Here is a 15,229-nt window from a genome sequence, read left to right on the forward strand (position 1 = left end):
AACTACTTATAGGAGGTACTCCCTCCGTCCGGAATAACCGACACATTTTCTAAAAAAGTGTCCCAAAATAACCGACTCATTTCAATTTTCAATACAACTTTCATCATTCCTAATACAATACTCCCTCCGTCCCATATTACTTGACCTAGTTGACTCGGTCACGTATGTCAATGCACAATTTTAAACTTAAATTTCTTTAATAATCTAGTAGAAAAAAATTATGAAAATTTGATATTTTGAAAATATTAATCGAGACGAATCTAACATCTTATATGCTATATTTTGTTTTTATATATTAGTAGAAAAATAGAGTCAAAACATGTTACATGAATAGTGTAAATATTCTAAATAGGTCAAGTAATATGGGACGGAGGGAGTATAACACTAAATAATACTACTTTTATCATTCCCAATACAATATATTTCACTTTCCCCTTTATTTATACATTTTTCTTAATATGTGTGAAAAACAAAATTGTGTCAATTAAATTAGGACGGAGTTAGTAGCTAAATTTTAGTATAAAAACAACAAACAAGGTGAACATAACTGAAAAGAGAGAATGTTAGCAATGATTACATTGCAGGAACAGAATGTTAGCTTTAACCTTTTTTTCCTTAATTTCCGGTAACATAGCTTTTACAAACAAAGTTCAAGTCCAATCAATGATACACCTCAAAGTACATCAAAGACTAAAATTAAAATAGTACAAACAAACCGTTTAAGAGAAAAGAAGAAGAAAAAAATCCAAGAGCTTAGCACAATAATCATGTGTCTATAATATGATAATCTTCTTGGTCCTTAAATATTATATTATCAAATAAAATATCATCCAAGAGAGTATCTATCTACTATTAATAATGCCTTCATTTAATCATTTTTATTTACAATATTGGCCTCTCAAATTTTCTTGACTCATACTCATGCAATGCAAGTGAAGCAACTTTGAAAGAAACACAACCCTCTCTTCTGCATTGGCAAAAAAAAGTGATATTAGAAAAGGAAATTTATAAAATTAATAAAACTTTTGGTAAAGAAGAAAAGAGCAAAAGTATGAATAATTGAATATGCACTAATATAGGTAAAGACATTTATGAAAGCAAAGTAGTAAAGGTAAATGAAAATTTAATTTTAGTGGAGAAAAAGCAAAAGAGGGTGTGTGGGGCTATACTATACCTTCCTAGTTTTGACATAAAGAAGATCTGGTGAAATTTTGTACAAGTCTTCATCAACAGGCTTTGGTGTTGGTCTTGACATTGGACTAGGACTTGGTGGTTCTTTCACAACATGGCTCACCCAATTTTGCTTTTTCACATCCTTTTCATGTTGGGAACGTACCTTTTCCTACAATGTTAACAGCAAATTAATAATTCTATCTTGCTTTATAAAAAGTGACATTTGTGGTTACATAAGTCTAATTAATGTCTAGACATGCATGCTTTGTTTATCTAGCACATTGCATGTGTCATTATGAATTCAATTTTTCATTACTTTATCTTGTTATGATATACACATGGATCCCATTGTCTATAATTTTGGTGACCCATTAACATAGACAATAAAGCCTAAAGTTAGATGCATTATTAAACAAAGTCATGGATAATCCTACTTTATCACAATTAAAATTGGGTCATGCTAACCGGTGTCTCGGACACTTGTTAAGGATACCAAAAAAGAATTTTTTTTTGTTTTTATGAATTGATTATACAATTTTCAATGCAATGACTACTTGTATAATTTTTTGAAAAATGTTAACCAAGGCCCTGGTTAATGAAACAAATATAATACGTAATTTTTGTATTGAAAGCTATGTAATCAATGCATTAAAAGTTTAAAAGTACTATCTTTTTTGACTAACAATTTCTTCTTTTGGCTTCCTTAACCGGTGACCCGAGGGCACCGGTTAACATGACCCAATTTTTTTTAGTATCCTTAATCAATGTTCCGAGGATACCGATTAACATTTCTCATTAAAATTTACTCCCTCCATCCGGATTAACTGAGTCATTTACTAAAAAAAGTGTCCCAAAATAACCGAGCCATTTCAATTTTCAATACTACTTTTATCATTCTCAATTCAATATATTCCACTTTTTCCCTTTATAACTCTAATTAATACTCCCTCCGTCCGGAATAACCGACCCATTTTCTAAAAAAAGTGTCCCAAAATAATCGACCCATTTCAATTTTCAATACAAATTTTCATCATTCCCAATACAATATAACACTAAATAATACTACTTTTATCATTCCCAATACAATATATTCCACTTTCCCCTTCATTTATACACTTTTCTTAATCTCGTGTGAAAAACCAAAGTAGGTCAATTATACGGGACGGAGGGAGTACTACTTTCATCATTCTCAATTCAATATATTCCACTTTCCCTTTTATTTATATATTTTTCTTAATAAATGTGAAATGAGTCGAGGGCTCAATTAATTCGGGACGGAGGGAGCAGTAAATAATAGAGTTAAAAATAACATCACAAACAATTTGCTGTTCTTCTTTCAAAAAAAACAATTTGCTGTTCTTGTCAGAAAGCTCTTGCTTTAATAATTTGTCACGCTATCGCGTGAATCATTAATGTCAATACAATAGGAGGCTCAATTATAAAGTAGTGTGACCTACCATAGAGAAATTAATTATTTTTCATTAACAAAGGCAAAGTTTCTTTCTTTTTCTACTCTCACGGTCTAAAAGCCTATAACCACTTTGATGCAATACAATTTAATTTTTCTAGTCACTTTTATTTTCACACTCTTCCAATTGAGGATAGACAGTAGTAAAATTTCCCTCAAAAAAAAAAAGTAGTAAAATTAAAACTCCAAACAAAAATCCATAATTAATGATTTAAATCCAATCCAATTAAAGACATGCAAAACAATAAAATACTAGGAGTAAAATTAGTAAGACCCATGTAATAAAAAAAATAAAATTAAACGACTTAAACAATTATTATTTAACATATACTTCTAATTTGATGTGAATATACTCCAACATAGAATGATAGATTCCCTAACTTTGACAATATATGTGAATTAAATTTTTATTTCCTCTTTTAGAAAATAAGAAACAAAACTAACAAGGATAAGAGAGTTAAGGTGACATACCCTTCTACGTGGAACAACAATCATTGCAGGAGTAACAACATGATTATCATACAAATCACCAGCAACATAAAGATCTTGATCTTCATTACTTTCAGAGTAACTATAGTGTAGAAAACCACCTTGTCTTGCAGATTCAAAGCATTGAGTGAATGGAAGATTATCATTCCAATCCCAGCTACCAAATGCTGGTACATGGTTCCTCTTGAAGTGGTATTCCTATTACACCCCCAAATAAAAAACCACACCCCCCATAAAACATTTAGTTTTCATAAACAAACACATACATTAACGACAAGAACATTAACTTAAGATAAAATAAGTGTATATAACAAACAAAGGATTAAAGACTTACATGATCCATTGTTTTGATGAAACAAGTGTTGAGTGAGAGAATGTAGAAGGTTATTGACCAAGAGGCTTTGTTTCTTTGAAGTGTGCTTTTCAGGTGGTTGGAAGCAATATAAAAGGAGGAGAAAGAATGTGAGCGTGTGTTAATGTGAGGTGGAAAGAAAGGGATGTAAATATGTGTGTATGAGAGAGAGAGAGAGAGAGAGAGAGAGAGAGAGAGAGAGAGAGAGAGAGAGAGAGAGAGAGTAAATGAATGATAAAGGGTTGAAAAAGAAAGGGGGTATGGAGTGGAGATGATGAAAAAGGAAATAAGGTAAAATGGTAAAAAAGATAACGAAGTAACAGAGTAGGAGACAGAGGAACAAAGAGGTAAGGTATGAGAAAAGCTGAAAGACTATATAGATAGAGAGTAGGGTTGAAAAGGAAAGTACTTTGAGTTAAACATCGATATTGGGGTGCGGAGAATGTATGTTCTCTTTTTCAAATTTCACATTTTCATTTTTTTTGGCGTTCGAATACTGCGGATTCTTGTATATGCATTATTCTTATCAACTAAGTTAAACTCACGATCACAAATATCACATTTTCATCTTTATCTACGTACTACATTTGCAATTAACTTTGTGATTTATCTACTTTATCTCTAGGTCTAAGCCTCTAAGTGCTTATTTAGGTTGGAGTTTGCAAGCACAAAAGCACATTTGGGGAATTTCCAAAGCAAAACTGTCGTGATTTTTAAAAGCTAACAATTGAAGCTTTTGGGTTAGCATGGGTTGCTGCCGTGGTTTTATAGAAATGTGGGTTGAAAAATCGTTGAAGCAAACCGGCTATTAGCTTGTTTAAATTTGGGATTTTCTTGGATTGATGTTAAATTCAGTTTGTACCATTAGTATTACTAATAAGGAGAATGCTAATATTAAATTATATTTGTGATTTTCTAAGTTTGACTCTTTTCCCATATTAGTTTAATGAAAGGATCATGTTAACGCATGTATTTATACATATGTTAAGGATTCTACAAATACAAATAGTAAGAATTAAAGAAAAATTAATTTTGAAAATTTAAAAAAATAAATTAACACAATTTCTAGTACATAATTGATATTTTTAGTATATTAACATGTACCTAAATAGCAAATAATATGTTAGCATTTCCCTTAATGAAATATTATGCTTCAATGTCAACACTTTGGATAAGCTGGTTGTGCAAGCTACTTTGTAATTGAATGAGGTTAATATGTATGAATCAAGTCATAATTGAATGTCAACATATATATGCTCTCTCTAAGAAAGAAACTAACATCGGTCGGAAGATTTAGATAGTACTCCCTCCGTCCCGAATAACCGACCCATTTTCTAAAAAAAAGTGTCCCAAAATAATCGACCCATTTCAATTTTCAATACAACTTTCATCATTCCCAATACAATATAACACTAAATAATACTACTTTTATCATTCCCAATACAATATATTCCACTTTCCCCTTTATTTATACACTTTTCTTAATCTGTGTGAAAAACCAAAGTAGGTCAATTAAATTGGGACGGAGGGAGTATGCATCAAGTCTTATTATATTGGAGGCTTGGAGCAGGAGTGCTAGTATTAATTAAACATTAAATAAGTGAATAAGTTCTCTCTAATGACTTTTATTTTGCATTAAACAATAGTAGTACTTGTACTACTACTAGTACTACTCGCTTGAACCGATGAATTACTTTTGTTTTACTCCCTCCGTTTCAAAATGAGTGTCGCTTTAGGCTTTGGCACACGTATTAAGAAATAGAATGAAATAATCATTGGATATAACGCTTTTACTAAACTCGCCCTTACTTTATAAGAAAAAGACAAAATTAAAGTTGCATTGAAAATTGTGTGAGAGAAAAGTTGGAGAGGGTAAAGTTGGAAGAAAAAAATTAAAGTTGTATTGGAAATGTAAAGCGACACTCATTTTGAAACAAATTTTTTTGGTTAAAGCGACACTCATTTTGAAACGGAGGGAGTAGTTGAATGGAGGAGGGGTCAATAATCCGTGTAACGGTCGAACTTTGGCCTAATATGTCGCCGAAATGAAGAAACAAAAACGTGAATATCAATGCAAAATGAGAAAAGGGACAAAGTTGGTTGCTTCTTTCTTGGGGAACTCCAAGCTCGATGCCCATATTTACCAATCGCTTTCTGCTCGTGATGAGATAGGTTTAACTTTATTTGCATCACAAGTCACACGCTTAACCATATGTGTCTTAGTGCTTTGTGCCATTTCCATGTGACCCCGTCTACGTCTCTCTGTGGGTTGACGACGTAGTAACTCTGTAGTGTACCCTCACCTAAACAATATTCCCCAACGACCATCAATCAAATTACCGTATTTTTATTTTTAGGTAAACTCTACATTTTTTTACTCCATAAATTGTTTATATTAATCCTAATTGACTCGGATTAATCTAGATCGATGGCCGGAGTTTTGAAAGTAAAATCAAAGATCTGTACCATGAAGTGACTAATTTTGGGAAATTTAGCGGCTTTGAGGACAAAGAAATTGTTGAAGTGACTATTTATCCATTTATCCGGTAATAACAAACTTGATGTTAATAAAAGATCCTTGACAAGAAGGTTGCCTAGAGATTTCGTGTAAAAGGTCTTGTACTTGCAAACAATTTGACGATCAAGCTAATATGCATCAAAAGATGTGAGATTTTTGAGTTTAGAGTAGTATCATAGGGTTTATAGGTAAAAAACGTTGAATCCATATTAGTTTTAGAAAGTGTTTAGATTGGCGTTTGACATGATGCTAAAAGTTTTGGCGTCTATCCAAACTAAAAGAAACATATGTTTAAATTGTCGGGATGTGGCATAAGTATTGAAATATGTCAAATATGAGTTAAAATCTCATATTATACAGAAAAATTAAAATTGAACAACATATAAATGAGATTATTCGTAAACTCAATGTCTAAATTTTTACGTGAAGTATTGCCCAACTCGTTTGTTTAATTCACTTGATTAACAGGAGTAAATGACTTCTTTTTTTCGTAAAGTATAAATAGCTTACTTTGAAAAGGCTACATCTACTAAAGTTATAGTGGGGCGTATGAGGTCAACAATGCACAGTTTAAGGAAGTAGAATTTCAGACTATTCCGGTTGTAAGCTAGCCATTGAAAGTAGAAACTAGTCATGTTTTCAAAGTCTCCTAAACTCGTGTATAATTAACGAAAAAGGAATGAGGGTATTGGCTTATAGTCTTATAGCTAGACACACACAAAAGTACAAAGCATAAGAGAATAACTAAGAGCTTTGAGAGTGATTGACACACCCAGCCAAAATACGGAGAATAGTTCCGTAAATTATTATTATAATTAAGTTGACTTGGTGTATGTTCAGTAATTTTGGAACGGTGAAAAATTGATTCTAGAGGAATAAAACTGGTTTTGACATGTTTTGATATTTAAAGTTTAATTGGTTTTGCTTATTGAATTGATTCTATTCGAAGTTAAAATTTATAGCTTTTAACTTCTAAATTTGATTTTAATCGTGAATTTATTGTTCAATTCACTTATATATAAACATGAATTATTTGTAAATTCACATAACATATTAATTAATCTCCGAACATATCCAAACAGAAACTATGTTACATTTAAATTTAAATTTAGTTAAAACCAATTATACAAAACCCATTAATTCAAAACAACTCTCATCGTGGAAGAACCAAACACATACTTAATACTTAGAGGTATTAGCATAGTTTTTCATTTTATTTTAATTTGTTGTTTTTATTGTATCAATTTATTAATAATTTAATCATACTTTCATAATTTTGAAACATTCGAAATAAACGCAAGACTCTTATAAAATGACTAACGAAGAATATCTTTGTTACCAAGTAGGCAACCACACGAGAAATATAATCAATATATAATTTTTTTATATGGAAAATATAATAGACTAATAATACTGAAGTTAATTATTTATCAAAAAAATTTATTTTTCACTCGTAAACGATGCTCTTAGATCATTTGTTAATGCCTTTTGACATTCAAAAAATCGACCATACCAAGACCTTTAAAAGTTACTACGAATGTTGCAGAATTTACTCTTTTTTTCGATATAAATGTTGCAAATTTGACTCTTGAAACTTAGGATTATAAATAGGCTAATTATGGCATGAGAATCGAGAACATGCTCAGACACAATCAATCAAAAAAAAATTCAATACTCTATACAGAATAATTCATAAACAGAAGTTCACAAATTATATTTATTGATGATAATGATATTTAATCACATAATCTCATTTAAAAGTTGAAAATAACAACCTCGACTGACTTTGAAAAAGCATGTTGTATTCATGTGCATGTGCTTGCGTTCTATTGGTTAGCATAAGGAAGCAAAAAAAGATACTCTATCTACATACTGCAGGTAAAATGAGTTTTTCAGTTACAATTTCTCATCAGTATCATGTTACTTACAATTTTCTTTACATTCTCACATGTCACAAGTGCTTTAATACATTATCATGTTTCTATTACAAAACACAATTTCACCTTCAACAATTCGTTACTGAAGGGGGCGTTAAATCAAAAACATCCAGACAATCTCTCTGTCAACATATTTTTAGAAAATACTGCTATATTGAAGCAAAAATGTTAAGTGAGAAGGAAAACTGTCCCACCTCGTGTGATAGCAGGCATGGCTCACATATTATTGTCCTTTTGATACCTTTCTGTTTGGCTAAAATATCGATCTGTATTTAGTGGTTGGTTCCAGCCTTCTGAATCATGAGAATCAGCAACAGATCCTCCATGCATGGGAGCAAATGCTGCAATGAAAAATTGATTGACTTTAACCCACTAAACAAAATTGTAAACAATACACAATGTTCTTGAATCATATAGTCATTTCTCGCAGCAAACAATAAGTGATAAGAATAAGCAACGTACAATAAGTGACAGGGAAAAAAAAAACTCTTCATTTATTCCAAGCGCCTCTATTAAAATTTTGAAGACTAAATGTTTGGATTGGTGGCATAGTCATTTCTCGCATCATAAAATAAGTGATATGAAAAAAGAAAAAGAAAAAAAAACTCTTCATTGATTACCAAGTGTCTCTCTATTAATCTTTTTTTGAAGACCGTATGTTTGGATTGGTGGTGTAGGGTGGAATGTAATAATATAGGTTAGTTAAATTTTACGAAAGAGATGTTATCCAATTCCATCTCATTCCCATCCATTCTACCCTATACCACCAATCCAAACATACCATTAGCTTTCTAGGATCACCAATCCAGAGGTACCATTTCCTCTCTAGGATCTGCACCATTAAAAGGCTCACTATGTTTTGACATTGATACCATACAATAACATGACAAAAAACTGCAATAGATATTGTAGTAGACTTAAATTGCTCCTTCAGTACGTAATCAAAGAAAATGACCAGATTATTTTCAGAAAAACGAATTCATGGAAGATTACTTTTGGCCTTCAAAAGTGAGATTGAAAATTTGAAATTGGAATAGTATGAAAGACAGATTTGAACATATTCATAAAGACTATTCTCAAATTGCCAAGCTTCTCTCAACACTACAGTCTACAGCTAGACTAAACACAAATCAACCATTAACCAAAGGCCTAAAGGTATCTACTCTCTGATCAAGAGAAGCCAAGCTGTTTGAGATATTTATAATTGATTCAACTTAGGCTAACTTGATTTGTCAGTCTGCATGTCTAACATCAAAAGCTCAGGAAAAACTGTATCTGCTCATCACCACGATGAGGGCACCAACAGTACCACTGCTATAATAACAAAGTGTGTCGCCCATTTTAAAACATTCAACAAAAATGTCCATTTAAATGGGTTGAATTCAGGGATTATAAAATTTGTGATGCAGTATGAGAATGAGCGTAAATAGCTAGAATCTTAACTAACCTTTCTCCCTCATTCTTCTCTCTCTGTCATACTCAAATTTATCGCGAATGATGTTAACTTTCTCGAAAGTATCGGATTTTCTGTCTCTAACAAAATTCAGGTCCTGCATTACAATACAATCATCAGACAGAAAGTACAACACAGGAAGAAAAAGAAAGTAAAGAAAATTTCTGATCTTAAAGATTACGTTTGTCTTATACAAACAGATTCAAAGTGGGCCCAGATGCCAACTAATAACAATAATAAATTACACACTGAATATCGTTCCTTTCCCATCCATCACCTCTCAAAGATGATAAACCTTCTTAAATTAATTAAAAATACAACAGTAAGCATAATTTCTTACTGCAATTTATTCTGCGCAACTCACATATCAAACAATATCATTAGCAAACTGCTGTACTAGTCATTATCAAAGTATATTCAACCATACCTTGTTATATTCCATCTGGGGTCTTCTATTCCTGAAATGCCATGAAATACCAAGATTAGACACCATATCCATGACCCCCTATCACTTAGGCTTTGTTTGCGAGTTTCGATAGGAGGGGAAGGGAAGGCTTTGAGGGGTGGAAAATATGAGGGAAAATGGTGAAATCTTTTAAATTTTTTAAAAGAGTAGTTTTTTAGAGAATGATAAATTAATGCATATGATTACTATATTTTTAATTTTAAAAATAATATAACAACATAAATTAAATTTGAAGAATTCATATAAACCCTCCAAAACCCCCCAAAACCCTCCTCCAATGCAATTTTTTAGTTCCCTCAAAAGAGAAGGGTTTAGTATTATAAAGAAAAGCCCTCCCCTCCAATTTTCCTCTATTTCTTCCACTTGTTCATTCCTTTTTTCCCAAGCCTTCCCCTCCCTTCCCCTCCAAACTCGCAAACAAAGCCTTAATGACTGAAGAAATTTAAACTATTTATCTGATTAACCAGCAAAAACAATGCAATGCTGTTAAATCAAAATTTAATAATTTACACATGCACAAAATTTCGAACAGAAAATCCAGCACCAAGGGAGTACAGAGATGATAAAAAAAAGCTCTTCAAAATATTGAAAGTATAATTGTGACTCAGTTCCTTTCTTTGGCATGAAAATCTCAAATGCAGTCAAGCGACAAGCTCATGCACATGACATTAAGAACGATTTATATTCTTCCAAGAAAGCAATTATGAACAATGCAGGAAAGGAGAAAAACGACGGAGGCAAACCTGTAAGGAGAGAAATCTTCATCATCATCTTCAGCAGACTCATAGTTCGCATGATCCCGAGCAAGTTTGTTAGAGAAACCCTCGTCCCAATAAAGTCTCTCCCAATTTTCTCGAAGTTCATTATATAATTCCATATACCTTTTGCACCAAGGATCATGTTCCTTTCAATACAATATGCGCATTTTAGGACAATAACTAGGATTCAATTAACAGACATATGTAAAAAACTAAAAATACTTATCACTAATTGACAACATCTTTTTCCAACACAAACAAGTCAATATGGCATAATCATGAACAGGCCCATCACATTTCTCATTCACATTACAAAAGAAAATCACCACTTAATCATGAAAGTTAGGAACATAATATTAAAAGACATTGGCAGATTATTATATCAATATGTGCCTTTGCCATGTTATTCCTTTGATCTAGTTATAAAGATAGTCTCAAGCCATAGATAAATAAATTTAAATCAACACAAACTTACTACTACGGTGAAAATACAGCATAGATTAAACAATATCAAATACCACATAACAAGATAGAGTTAACTTAAAATTTGACAGAAAGGAGAGCGTATTCTGACATCAGTAACGTAAGAACCAAGTTGAAAATTTTTAAACTTAGGGGACCAACTTGAAACTTAAAATAAACATAATGGATCAAACATACAATATAACCTTATTTTTATTATTGCTACTTTGATATGCCGTCATTTGACCAATGTAATCGACCCCAATTTAGTGGAACAAGGCTTGGTCATTGTTGTTGTTGTTGTACTAAAGCTTCTCAAATTTATCAAATTAGTCCTTAAAAAGATACCCTGTCTTCATACTACTCTAGAACATCAGAAACTAGGCTAAATTAAATAATGTCATGTTTGGATAAACAACTTAAATAAGTTTTCCTTTATATAAGTGCTTATGTATACACTATTAAAGTCAATCTTGTTTCATACAAGCTATAACCTGTTTTCATAAGCTATCCTGAAGCTGAAAACATATTATGCCATGTAAGTTACTTTCACAAACTCTCTCAAAAAACCTCACAAGTGCTTATGTCAATAAATAAGCTCAAACAAGTCAATCCAAACAAGCCCTAAATCTTAAAATACATTTTGACTGCTGCAGCCCCAACACTTCTAATCGACGCCTGTCCAGTGTCTAACACACAACATACGTGACTACATTCAATTATGTCATTTTCTCAAATTACTACGGGTCTCGACTTGTCAATGTCAGTGATTTATATTTATATATTTTGGCTATCAAATTAATCCTGAATTATCAACTAATCTGAGCAACAAAATAATTATATTCATTTACTCAAATTTCTCACAAAACAGAAAAAATAGAAAACGAAAAAAATCTAAGGTAAGAGAAGAGAAGAGAAGAGAGACTAACAGATTCCTTAAGAACGAGGCGAGTTCTACGCATGAACTGTTCTCTCAACTGTTTACGTCGTTTGTTAGGGATATTCTCACGAGGAATCACGAACCGTTCACGTGGCGGCACGTGATCACCGATTTCGTGCATTTCACCGTCGACTATCCACCATTCTGATCTTTCCTCCGCTTTTTTAAGCGGAAGAGGTGTAGACTTGGGGCGGCGTCTGGAGTGGGGGGCGGCGGGTTGAGGAGAGCGGAGTTGATGGGAGGTGCGAGAAAGAAAGGGGGTGAGAGAGGGGAGGCGTTTGGTGAGAGATAGCATGGATTGGATTTGAATGGAATTGGATCAGTGATGATTCAAATGTGTTGCTTATGATGATTTTGAGGTTTAGGGTTTAAGAAGAAGATAACAACTCTGGAGAGATTTTCAATTTCATTTCATGGCTAATTTGGTCTCTAACGATTTTCGCATTAGCGTCATGATTAGTGGTGGTGACTAGTATTATTTGCATCACTATCAATTAAATGTTCTACTTTTTATCTCTCTCTCAAAAAATATGTTCTACTTTTTATTTTTAGAGAAATTAAATTCTCTATTTTGCATTTGTATTATGGTAAAAGTATATATTTCTTCCGTCCTTTTTGTATAAATAGTTTACACAAAAAAGTTTAATCTTTAAATATAAAATCATAAATGCACATCTTAAGTCTTTGATATCTTTAGCAAATTTTTTGAAATTATAAAAAATATTCATCGAAACAAATTCAACAATATTATACTTTTTTTTTAATGTTTGTGAATTGGTCAACTATGCCGTTATTTTAAGATCGAGGGAGTATCTTTTTAATATTAACTAATCTCATAAAAAATTATTTAAAAAAACACTAATCGATAAAAATTATCAAATCAAGAATATTACATCACTACAAGTAAAATTGAACTAAATTTTTTTAAGTAAGATCTTGGATTCGAGTATTATGAATGGAAAAAGTATAGTTGAGATGAAAGACCTTATTAAAAGTGATCAAGTCAACAAAGTTCATGGACAAACATTATTTTTTGGAAAATTGATCTTTAAAAATCTATGATTTGTACTATGACACCCCAAAATGAACATTACGCCCCCAAACGAAGTTTATAGTTGTTCGTTGATGAACAATAGTTAATTTTCATTTCGGACTGTCATATAAAACAAACAACACATTCGTGTTTAAATGTCGTACTAACGGTAGTTAACTACCATTGAAATCTTGTTGAGGATTCGATGAGAAAACTCACACCAATAACAACTTGATGTGTGGAGCAAGAGATAATTAAGCAACCAAAATCAAAGTGTATGGAACAATTAACACAAGCCAAAAGTAGAAAACAACGGCGAAAGAAAAGGAAGAGAGAACACAAAGAATTTGTTGACCCGAGTTCGGTCCAAATTGACCTAGTACGGGGAGAGAGCAGCCCTCCGTTCCACTATATGATGAGTAGCGTTACAAAGAGATGGATTACAAGAATAAGTCTCCCGCCTAATTCTACCCAAATCCCACCTCTTCCCGTAACCAAGAGACTCAATCCTAATAGTGTTTCCCAAGGTGAATCAACCCACAAAACCTAGTTTTGTTGCCAAGAGACAAACTCTATACAAACCCTAGTTTTGTTGTTGCCTTTCTAAACCCTTGTTTCAGCCCTTCTATCTCTCTTAAAATAGTCGATACAAGGTCTATATTTATAGTAAAAGTTTTGCTTAAAAATTGGAACAAATCTGCACCGAAAAATACGTTTACGTTATTCGCCGGCACACCATCGTGCCACGTTGCGACCCCATCGTGGCACGAAAAATCCAGTGACTTGCCTCACGAAATTCTTCAACCATCGTGGCACGTTGCTTCTCCATCGTGGCACGTTGCTTCTGCAGAATCTGATTTTAAGTTAACTCTCACAAATCTCTTGCAAAATTTTGACCACCCGACCATCCATCCCACTATAAAAGCACTTCGTGGAGTTTTCGACTCGGTTTCTTTGTCTGCAAAGGATCAATATTCATCTTTTAAGCAAACCCCGTTAAATATGATAAATCTCCCAAATTTTTCTTCTCCTTCCGTGTCGGTTATGTTTATTCATTATCTTCTACTATTATTTTATGGAACATTCTTGGTAATCGGTAAGTGCCCACACGTTCTTGCCGCAGTGTAAAAATTGAAATGGGCACTAAGAGCACCATTATCGGTTGATTCTTGCCATGGTATCACTTTTCCCAAAGCTATTGTGTCGAGTGGTAAGGATATTTGGTTTTTTGGCAATGGCATATTAAGGAAACCGTAGCAATGCATTACTACCGTAGCTTTGTTCTTTGCTGAGTTTATAAACTAATATAAAATTAATTATCACCTCAAATGGTGCTATATATTAATATAAAATATATTTGTGATGTATATTGTAAAGTTTTGTGGGACCCATTTTAAAGTTTTGGAGAGTAATATGGATATTTAGAAAATGTAGTTGAGTGGTTTAAATAATAGGGAAGCGTGAGATAATATAATGTATTCGGTGGGACCCATTTATACCACCCATATGGGTGGTATGGATGTGGATGCTCTAAGAGGCATCCGAATTTTAATGGTGGGGCACGATTAGATGTATCATAGAAACTACGAAATGATGCTTTTTATTCTTTGTCAAGTAATGTGGAGACAACCAATTGAATCCGGTGTTTTGAGTGGTTTAATCATAAAGTAATAAATATTCTTTTAGTTTCAATTTCAAATTGGTTACTCCCTCCGTCTCAAAATTATAGTCGTTTAAGGTTTGTGCACGATTATTAAGGAAATGATTAATTGTGTTGATTTCAATGGTAAAATTAATGCCATTTACTAAAATACCCTTATTAATTGTAGTTAGTGGAGTAGTTAAGTTGTTTAAAATTCAATAAATAAGGGTATAATAATGGAAAAAAGTAATAAATGTTGCATTGGTATTCTAAAGTGACAATTATTTTGAGAAAAAGAAAAAATGGTAAAAAGACAATTATTGTGAGACAGAGGGAGTATTTAGTTATTAAAATGGCTTGACACAAGTATAAATATTTGGGTCTCTATCTCGGTTGACCAGGTGATCAAATGATGCAAGAGATCCCGCTTAACGATCGTTGAAATGACAGTTAACTACCGGTTCTAATAAAGATGCGTTTTGAGTTCCTATTATATAAGGTCTAGAACAACAATTAACTGTCATTCACCAACGAATGA

At 32.4% G+C, this 15,229-nt stretch overlaps 2 protein-coding genes across 2 annotated transcripts; both read right to left on the bottom strand.

Annotated features, from left to right (window-relative positions):
• Window positions 1-594: 594 nt before the first annotated feature.
• LOC146896604 (uncharacterized) lies at window positions 595-3,548 on the bottom strand. The gene is made up of 4 exons (XM_085734594.1): window positions 3,465-3,548; window positions 3,113-3,328; window positions 1,175-1,342; window positions 595-967 (listed from the first exon to the last, which is right to left on the bottom strand). Exons 1-4 carry the CDS (start codon window positions 3,471-3,473, stop codon window positions 920-922), a joined length of 441 nt encoding a protein of 146 aa, XP_085590720.1. The 5' UTR covers window positions 3,474-3,548; the 3' UTR covers window positions 595-919.
• A 4,322-nt stretch (window positions 3,549-7,870) lies between these two features.
• Window positions 7,871-12,535, bottom strand: LOC146896605 (uncharacterized). The gene is made up of 5 exons (XM_085734297.1): window positions 12,006-12,535; window positions 10,600-10,760; window positions 9,818-9,848; window positions 9,385-9,487; window positions 7,871-8,278 (listed from the first exon to the last, which is right to left on the bottom strand). Exons 1-5 carry the CDS (start codon window positions 12,309-12,311, stop codon window positions 8,154-8,156), a joined length of 726 nt encoding a protein of 241 aa, XP_085590423.1. The 5' UTR covers window positions 12,312-12,535; the 3' UTR covers window positions 7,871-8,153.
• Window positions 12,536-15,229: the final 2,694 nt, after the last annotated feature.

The sequence above is a fragment of the Medicago sativa genome, chromosome 8 (genome assembly GCF_051527215.1).
Source record: "Medicago sativa cultivar Bolivia chromosome 8, Bolivia_mono, whole genome shotgun sequence".
Taxonomy (NCBI): domain Eukaryota; kingdom Viridiplantae; phylum Streptophyta; class Magnoliopsida; order Fabales; family Fabaceae; genus Medicago; species Medicago sativa.